Here is a 10,230-nt window from a genome sequence, read left to right as displayed (position 1 = left end):
AATCGAGTAATAAAATATTTAGGTGTAACATTTATCTTAGTTTCTCAAATTCTTAGACTTGTTAGATGTTTGTTTAGGAGTGAATTATAATCTTTTAATATGAAATTGGATTTTATAAATTTAGTTTTTTTTTTTTATGTTTTTTCAATTGTATTAGTATTATCTTACATGTTGTGTGGTAAATATTATATATATTTCAAGTAATCAACATAAGAATAAAAATATTAAAGATATAATTAATATTAACAATATTAAAATAATTCTATGTTTATTCTATGAAGCAACAATGATATCATTGGGTGGATTACAAGATCTTATATACCAAAACAATTGATCAAAATTTTAAACAAAAAATTTAAGGCAAAAAAAAACTTAATGTTTGATTAAATAATTATTTGATCCTTATTTTTTTTAAAACATATTAATCCGTAATGTTTTATTTTAAGACAAAAAAAAACTCTATTTGGAAGCACTAACAGTTTAATAATTAATGATTTTCATCTGTACATTGACGTTTGTCCCGAAATAAACTATTTTGGCAAAATATTCCAAAAAAAATAGAGACAAGGGTCATTTATTTAAAGATTATGGATACTTTCTGACAGGATGCCAAAATTTAATATATAATAATACACTATGGAAGGGGGGTTAAGAAGTAAAAGATGTAATAAAAAGGAAAGAGGACACGAGAAAGTCACAATGGTTACAGGCAAGTGATTTTTTATACTCCATATGCTTAAGACGATACTTGGTTGGTGGTTACAGGTGAGTGCAATTTTTTAGCGCTACCAAATGACATTTTGATGCCTCTATAACTATAACCTTTAAAAAAAAGTTTAAAACTTGGTAATTTAAAAATATGCAAAGAGTGGGTTCTGAAATCTGACAATAACCCAAAGAAAACAAACAGATTCCGAAGAACCCGGCAGCCTTGAAAAATGTCAACAACTGAGTCTCAAGTCGGGAAAAAAATTGTTCTTAAAACTAAACCTACAATTCCGAGGTTCGAGCACCACAGAAAACGAGCGTGGTAGCATAGAGATCGAAGCAGAGGGGATCGATGCCTTACCACCTATTATTTGGCGGTTTAACTTTATAAATACGAACTATCCAGTTCGATGTCGTAAACGCCTCCTCCAAGTGCTCCAGTTTAATGTCTTTATTCCCGATTTCAACGCCTCGTGCACGATCATAGCTGCATTGTTACAACATTGTCGTAAAAGATTTAGCACCATAGCCATAATATTATACAACTTTCTCATACAGACATCCCCATACAATAAAAAGCAGGACCAGAATCCAAAAACCTTTTATTTCTATATCAACTATGTTTAATATTTATTTCGCATCAAATCAGGGTTTAAACAAATAATATATTCATATATACACCAAAATCGACAAGTCACCCTCCGGTCCGATTCTTTTGACATTATATAGAGATATACGTATGTATATAGGTGTCGACACGTTCACTACCGATAAGTTGAAAATGATATTACTTACCCAGGAGGTTTGCCATATTCTGTCAACATCTCTCCAAACCTGTAGTAACATAGCTTGTACCTGAACATGGAGATAAATAAGTATAAACAAAGATTTTTCAAAGTACCAAAGAATTAATATATATTACATACCGAATGAGAGAAATAATAACTTTGAAAACTTACATGAGGCAGTTCAACATTTTTGGAGCAGCGCCTTTATCAACACGGTATTCACCATTAACGAGGTAATCAGGTTCCTTAATTACAGGGAATACTCCACCTCCGATTCTCACCATCCACAAAAATCTATTTGTTGACAATGGATAATCAGAATACGATAATTAAACTTCATAAAACCATGACCGAAGAAAAGCAGAACTTGGGAAACTCAAAACAAAAGATTATGATGATGACAAGCATCGTAAATGAAAACTTCCATAATTCCATATGTCCAAAACAAGCATGATCTTTCCTATTTCTTTTTAATGGCATCGTAAAAGAGAATTTTGGGGGTCTTACTTGTTAATGTCATCGGATGAATAACCTGTAACACCACCAAAGACAACTAATACATAATCCACATCAAGGGATCTCATTATCTCAATTGCCTCGTCTTCGTAAGATGACAATGCACGCCCAACTGTGGCGATATGCGTATTATTCCAAGTGTTGTTGTCAACAATAACAGTTCTGTTTCCCATGGCAGTGATTTGATACCCATAATCCCACCAAGACATCACCTTAGCATCTACAGGAGTATTTTGCCGAAGCCAAAAGTATGCTTCACGATAATCATCAAAAATAACTCTATTCCCGTGGGCACCTCTCGCAGCCAGCACAATTGAAGGAGACGAGTATGCTTCTGATGTGACCCATGTACAGTGGGTAGCATACTTACTGAGCAAGTAAAAGGCACCAAAGAGCAGTGCAATTGCCCCATTTTTCTGGAAAGGCTGAGATTGATCAAGTAAAGCCTGCTTGAAAAATAAAGACATTATTTCTTGGATTTGCCCCAAAACTAACCAAGAAGAACCTGATATTATGGATAGAAACAAAAATTATTAAAACATTGGCAGTGTCTATTCCTAGCTCACAAGATTTAGGAATTTCTTCAATAACACTAGAATGATAAGTTGCTATCATCAATGCATTACAATGCCTTCTAGTAAACACAGGGTATTAACAATAACACGAAATAAAACTTTGAAACAAGCATTATCTTCTTTTGCAAAAAAGAAAAAGCACCAATACAAATTATTATACAAGAAGTATTATTAGTTCAATACCAACAGCTCAAATCTGAAAGAATAGCAGGCCAGTTTTATTAAGACTAAGGTGCGGGTGCCAGACACAAGTACTTTAAGAAATTGATAAGTTAGAGAAAAGCAGGGAGATGTGAGAGAGAACAGCAGGGAGATGTTACCTTAGAAGAGGCCCTGGAGCTGCTACTTCCCTTAGTGGAACCGGTTAGGACACCCTTGTTCTTCGACCTCAACAGCACAGTCAAGTTCTTCACAGTGGCGGAAACAGCAATAGCACTGATAAGGCAAACAGCAGGTGTAGCAACAAGAATCAACCGAACCATAACACCGGCAAAATACATGCTTGTCAAACCATACATGACGATAAATATAGTTGCATCTGACAACCGCTTGAAGCAGAAATAAAGACCAGCTGGGAAAAGGAAAAGCAGGATATGGTAATCAAACATGAAAGATGACCATGCCGTAGGCTGATGCTCAGAGACAGATGCAATAATGGGGATGTGATCCTTAGCATAAGTTGGATCCAGCAAAGAGTAAAACCTTCCCGTCCAAGGTGAAATATAACCAGATAACATGCCTAGTCCCAAAGCAATAGTGCCCACAACGACTGCACAAGTCACAGTGATCCTCAAAAAAGCTTGAAACAATTTTGTGTCACTTAGCATGTGCTTCACCCAATCTAAAAAGTAGAAAACCTGCACAAGTTGTCCAAATATGATTAATGCAACTTCCATTACCAGTTCAAAGCTCAGACTAATAATCATCGAACAAGTTTCTTTTCCATCTTACCTTCAAATTTTGATTATTAGAAACACTATTCCCACTCAAATAGGCCAAACCATGCATCGCAAAAGAAATTCTCTTCAGTTTCTGCTCTTGCTTAGACTAGGCTATTAGTATATCCTTGTCATGCTCATATATGTTACTGGGTCATAATTGTATTTCATATTTAATGTATCAATTTCATGCTTTGATCGAGTTTTAGTTATGTTTTGATGGCCTAAGCATAAATATACCTCATTTTTCAAGCAACAATTGCTTCAACTACTATAATATTACCAAAAATTCATTATACTTGAAAATCGAACAAGCTTGAAATAACGTGCAAAACCTGCATCAAGAAGAAGACACCCATGGCGGCCATATGTTCCCCAGATTGTACATGTTGAAACCCGACAAATCGAATCTGCATTGCAAGCAACATTCCCAAAACATACATACAATTATACGCAACATATAATCTCATTGAATACCTCCCAGTAATCAAAAGCACCAGCACATATAGTGGGATCAAGTTAATAATGAAAACATATCCTCCCCAAGCCGAAACCATATAAAAATAACCAAACGCCGAAGCCAAACTCCAAGCCAACGATCCTGTGTTGACCGCCTTCACGAATAAGTAAAACGTGAAAAGCAAAGCGAAAATGGCGACCCCTTCATTATCATAAGAACCAGCGACGGACCTCGATATGTAACCGGGACAAATGGCGATTAGAATGGCGGCGACAAGTCCGGCGCCGGTATCCCAGATTTCTTTCCCGAAGAAATAAGCGACGAGGGTCGTATTCGAGGCGAAAAAGGGGGCTGTTAAAACGCAGACCTCGCGGATATGGACGGCGAAACGGAGAAAATGGAGGATGCGATAAATGAGAACAGCGGTCACCATTAGACCGGGGTAAAGGGTGCCGCCGACGATTCGGCCTAAAGGGTACCAGCTTTCGTAGTCGAACCAGTTCCAGAAATCGTAAAACCCATTCTGAGTAAGGTAAAGAGTGGTGCGATAATTGAAGTAGGGATCGAATTCGTGGATCATGGATTCATAACGAAGGACGGAGAAAAGACGGGTGATGAAGGCCAAGATGTAGACGAGGCAGAGGATGGAGACACGGATCAAGAGTTCTTGCTGCTTCGTTTTCAGTTTGAAGGACTTTAACAGATCTGATAAAGGCATGTTCGTCACGGTCGTCATGGTTGATTTGCTGGGAATTCTGGGTTTTGGTTTGATTTGGGTTTTTTTAAAGGATCACATAGATGAAGAGAATGTAAAAAGGTTTGACAACTCAAAACCCTTGAAAAACACTGGGATTTTCAGTGATCTAAAGTGGTAGAAGTTTTCAGTCTCTGAGTTCTCATAGGATCTCAAAAGTTAAGTCATGTTTGGATCTGTTAATGTTAATTGGGCTTTTGTACTTTGTTTTGGTCCAAATTTTAGTTCTTGTCTTATTGGTCCTATCACTTGAATGGTTGGTTGTAGGTGTTTTTTTGGCCTAATAGAGCAAACTGGATTTTTTTTGGGAAAATAAGACTGATAGATGTTTATTTTGGGATCTATAACATTTGTTACAGTATTCATGAAACTCGTCGCATCAAGGTGATGAGTTCCAATGAAAAATATTTTTTTTTCGGTCGATTTGTTTGGTGCAATATTAAACTATTTTTTGTGGTTGGATTTTTTTTAAATATAAATAGGTAACTCGTCATGTTGAGGTGACAAGTTCCAATGATCATATTGTATATCAATGAAAAGTTGAGGAGATTATAATAGATTTTTTTTTATAAAAACAACGAACCATAAACATTATATTAAGGAGATAAAACAACGATGAACAAAAGATTAAGAAGATAAAAACAACAAACCTAATACGTTACGTTAAGGACATAAATACAACTATCCTTACACACACTATAAACAATAAATAAAATCATAAACATAACAATATTCGCTATGATGTTTTGATCATCATAATCAATAAACTCGTCAAAAGTAATATTTAGTTGTTCAATTCTTCAAGCTTTTTCTTGTTGTCGTTCACATACAAATTGGAACCATGCTTCTGGGTCTCCATCATCTATCTCTATTTCTTCATCATTTTTCTTAGTTGGTGGGATATTCGAGCTGGAAGCAACATCCTTAACCATACGAGAAAGGTCGAGATCAACGAACTCTACGAACAAATTGAAATTAGATATAGAATGATATAAGTATGTCTCAATCATACGAGCAAGGTCGATATCATCGCTTAGATGAAACCTCATGGTTGATATTGACAATTTGTAATATGATGGAGATATTTTCTACCGCTTCCGAGTTGTACCCTTGTTTCAATATTGAACTTCAACTCGTCTAGTTGAATGTTTTTTTTAAAGACATGATTAAATATTTACAATCATAAAAAAATTGCACGAATATTAGCCATGTTAGCAAAAAAATCAAACTTTAGAAGTGAAAGACTTAAATTTTTAGATTTTTTTTGCTTCAAGTGAGTAAAATAATTTCACCTTACATATTTTAATAGGTTTATGAAAAGTTTCTAAAATGAAGTAATATATCATTGAAAAGTTTTTGTCATTGTGCATTAAATGGTCTATGAGAAATGAACTTTTTTTTTGAAATGAAGTGAGATATCACTACTGAAAAATTTTCTTAAATGAATTTATATACGCTAAAAAGTTTCTGAAGTGAAGTTTTTGGGCACTGAAAAGTTTCCATTATTGTGCATTAAATAATCTATGAGAAATTGACATTTTTCTGAAATAAAGTGATATATCACTACTGAAAAGTTTTCTGAAATGAATTGATATACACTAAAAAGTTTTTGAAGTGAAGTTATTGGGCATTGAAAATTTTCTGTCATTGTGCATTAAATGGCATATGAGAAATGGACATTTTTTCTGAAATGAAGTGATATATCACTATTGAAAAAGTTTTCTGAAATGAATTGATATATCACTGAAAAGTTTATTAAGTGAAGTTATTGGGCATTGAAAAGTTTCTGTCATTGTGCATTAAATAGTCTATGAGAAATGGTCGTTTTTTCTAAAATAAAGTAATATATCACTACTAAAAATTTTTCTAAAATAAATTGATATATCATTGAAAAGTTTCTAAAGTGAAGTTATTGGGCACTGAAAAGTTTGTCACCATATGCATTAAATGGTCTATGAGAAATGGACGTTTTTCTGAAATAAAGTGATATATCACCAATGAAAAGTTTTTAAAATGAAGTGATATATCACTGAAAAGTTTCTAACACCTAATTGAATGGCCATTGTTGATTGCTCATTTTTTCTTTTAAATTGGCTTATGTTATGTGAATCTTCACAAAACTTCTACTTTCTACAACTTCATTGAACAACCAGAAACCTCTTGGCTATTTTTTTCACAGTTATCCATTCAAATGGCCAAGTTATACAAATTGATGATGGTGTTGTGTTTATGTCACAAAGGACTGGATGTATCTCATCGCCAGATAAAGCAGAAAATTGAAAGAAAAATTGGAGCTTATGTTTCATGTTTGATTTATCGACATATAATTTCATAGACTCCACTCAAATATGAAACAATCCAGCTTGAGGATGATGACGATGTTGCTGTGATGGTTGACCTGCATAAATCTTCAAATAATCAAAAGATAGAGATATACGCTGAAACAAAAAATGATGCATATCTTCCTATCTCAACAACAGTTAAACCTGTCACTGAAGAAGCAAGACCGTCATATGAACGAGATAACCTTGTTGGTCGATTTAGTGAAAGCCTTGCTAATTTTAGCAAGGGTGATGAAACTTTTGTTCTACTGATGCTAGACGATGACATACCAATAATTGATGATTTTGATATCATCGAGGATGCTTCAAGCGACAAGGTTTTGATATATAGGGTGATATTTAGGAGGCAACAATTTTACTTGGTCATGCATTGCAGAATGCTACGCGAGGTTGGGTACATTCACTAAAACCTAGTCAACCGCAAATACCGCAACCCAAAATGCATCACTATCATTATCTAGTTGCAATGCATGACATAAACTATGATGCCATGAGTAATCCTAAGATTCCTGATATGTTGGATATATGTGCAACTCATTAGGGTACCTCTGACAACGGCTCAACGAAGTTGGCAGTTGGGTCCAAATTAAAACTAAGAAGAATGCCAAACTAGCAGTAAGGGAGTTTGTATCAAAACTCATATAAAGTCCATGTGGTGGATTCTGATCAAAAGACATATTTTGTTAGGTGTACAAACCACAATGTCGGTTGTAAATGGAGGATACATGTTTCATACTTATAGCGGAAGATGTTGTGGGAAGTCACGAGGTTCAACGACCAACATAGTTGTACGTTGAGCTCATTTACACAAGAACACAAACACTTAGATTATGATGTCATATGTTCATACGTCAAGTTTTTTGTGGATAAAAATCTAAGGATCCTAGTTTTAATGATAGTGGCATCAATACGAAAAACATTTGGTTATATTCCATCTTATTACAAATCGTTGATGGTGAAAAAGAAAGTTATGACACTATTGTATGGTGATTGGAATCAGTCATATAATGAGCTTCCACATTTATTGCACGCAATGAAATTTTTCATCTAAGAAACCATTGTTCAATCTTATACTTATCATGTGACCACGTTTGATAAACATGTTATCCCAAGGAAGAGAGTTTTCGGAGGCTTGTTCTGGGATTTCAAGTCATCCATTGAAGGTTTTCGTTATTGCAGAAAAATTGTTCAAGTGGATGAGACTTTTTTGAATGACGTATACAAATGCGTCCACAAGATGGTGACATAAACATTTTCCCCATTGCCTTTTCCATTGTTAAAAATGACTCAGAGAAAACGTGGAATTTCTTTCAGTCTAACTTGTATTCCCATGTTGTTAATCAAGGTGGAGTTTGTATGATATCATACCTTTCACTTGGATTGTTGGCCACGATTGACAGACCAGGAAGTAGGTGGTCATCTCGCCACGCATATTCGACGTATTACATATGTTATATTGCTTCCAATGTTATAACGAGGTTTAAGAATAAGAAGATCAAGAAAGAGATAATCAACTTGGGTAACTTATTTTTTTTTTGTTCATTTATGTTCTTCATTTATTATTATTCTTTAATTAAACTTTTTTAGGATATGTTTTACTACAACTGAACTTTCGTTCAAGGCTAAACAATCTGAGGAAATATGGAGAAGATGTTTATAACTTTGTAGCTGAAATATCTCTGGAAAGATTGGCACATGCATATGATGATCAGGGTCCATGTTACGACCATATGATAACCAATCTTGTCTAATGTATCAATTCAATGCTTAAAGGGACCAAACATCTTCTGATAGCAAGTATTGTTCAGGAGACTTACTTTAGATTGGGCACAATATGGGCAAACACAGGTGCACAGGTAGAGGAAATGATCAACGATGGTAGAAAATGGGCTCTAGATCTGGAGAAAAATTGAAAAAAAAATCAAACACATGCAACATCAATGTTTGTTCATAATTTCTAGACTTGATTCTAATTATGTTGTCCAAGCACTTCTTTGTCTATATGAGGGTGGGAATTCTGCCACCTATACCAGTAATCTAAATAGAAGATGGTGTGATTACAGTAGATTTCAAGCCTTTAGATATTGTTGGGATTCGATGAAGCTCAAATTGATCAACCGAATAATTTTGCTAAGAGGAGGTGAATTGGCTTATTAAGTATAGGGAGTAAGAAGTATAAAGATGAAACAATTTGAACAAACAATTATATTGGTTTGACTTCCCAACCAAGTCTACATCCACTACCTAAGCTCCTCATTAGGATTTGCTAACAAATTCACTAATTTGTTCTTTCTTTTTCCAAGACAAAGAGATAATATTTACAACTCCCTAGCTTTTCAAAGGCTAAACTAGAACCAATCCCCTTTACAAAGGTCAAAAGATGTAAACAAGAAAAACCTCTCAAAATGAAGATGTTTACAAAATTAAGCTCACAAGAAAAACAATTAAAAGATTCACAATGAGCTCAAAATACAAATATTTACAAGAGAAATGGAAATAAGAATGAAAAACTCTTCTCTTGTGTTTGATTGCTTGGATAGGTGTTCCAACCTTCTTCAAGTATTCTCAACTTGTTTTTATATGTTAGAATGAGTTTGTGGTCGTTTTTAGCCGTTGGAGATTAATTTTATGCAAAATAAAACTGCCCAGAATATGGAGTATCGATACTCCTTTACTAAGTATCGGTACTACCTTTGTAATATTTAAATAAACTAATCGTTAAAGATCGTTGGGCTTAACCTATATCGATACTATGTTTCATGGTATCGATACCACTGTGTAAATTGGTATCGATACCCCTTGAGTATCGGTACCTATTTTGCATTCTGGAATTTGAGCAATTTGGAAAACAACTGGTAGTATCGATACTACCTAGAGAGTATCGATACTTCTCTTACATTTGGTATCGGTGCCACATGAACAATATCAGTACTGTTCATGCAGTATCGATACTGTAAGAATAGTATCGGTACTATGTACCCAGAAAAACATTTTTATGCTCAAATTCTAGTTTAATGGACTTTGAATTATTTTTGAAAATTTTGAACAAATTCAATCAAGTCCAAAAACATTTTTGCCTTAATTTGTTATATCAAATTTTATAAAACTTGGTTCAATAATCTCCCCATTTTTTTATATAATAAAACATT

The 10,230-nt window shown here is 34.3% G+C and overlaps 1 protein-coding gene across 1 annotated transcript; it reads right to left on the bottom strand.

Moving 5' to 3' along the window:
* Positions 1-806: 806 nt before the first annotated feature.
* LOC120129479 (dolichyl-diphosphooligosaccharide--protein glycosyltransferase subunit STT3B-like) lies at positions 807-4,861 on the bottom strand. The gene is made up of 6 exons (XM_039146963.1): positions 3,861-4,861; positions 2,908-3,444; positions 2,004-2,458; positions 1,668-1,790; positions 1,504-1,563; positions 807-1,195 (listed from the first exon to the last, which is right to left on the bottom strand). Exons 1-6 carry the CDS (start codon positions 4,719-4,721, stop codon positions 1,066-1,068), a joined length of 2,166 nt encoding a protein of 721 aa, XP_039002894.1. The 5' UTR covers positions 4,722-4,861; the 3' UTR covers positions 807-1,065.
* Between the last annotated feature and the right edge of the window lie 5,369 nt (positions 4,862-10,230).

Source organism: Hibiscus syriacus, unplaced genomic scaffold, assembly GCF_006381635.1.
Source record: "Hibiscus syriacus cultivar Baekdansim isolate YM2019G1 unplaced genomic scaffold, ASM638163v2 tig00110500_pilon, whole genome shotgun sequence".
NCBI lineage: Eukaryota > Viridiplantae > Streptophyta > Magnoliopsida > Malvales > Malvaceae > Hibiscus > Hibiscus syriacus.
Note: the sequence above shows the minus strand (reverse complement) of the source record. Positions and strands in the feature narration are given on the sequence as shown.

What these genes read in the sequence shown, in the direction of transcription:
- LOC120129479 (XM_039146963.1), bottom strand. Translation starts at nt 4,721, where the DNA reads ATGACGACCGTGACGAACATGCCTTTATCAGATCTGTTAAAGTCCTTC. An exon ending in GTGTCTTCTTCTTGATGCAG is followed by an intron (nt 3,445 to 3,860) that starts GTTTTGCACGTT and finishes CAACTTGTGCAG; the next exon opens with GTTTTCTACTTTTTAGATTG. An exon ending in TCATCCGATGACATTAACAA is followed by an intron (nt 1,791 to 2,003) that starts GTAAGACCCCCA and finishes GTCAACAAATAG; the next exon opens with ATTTTTGTGGATGGTGAGAA.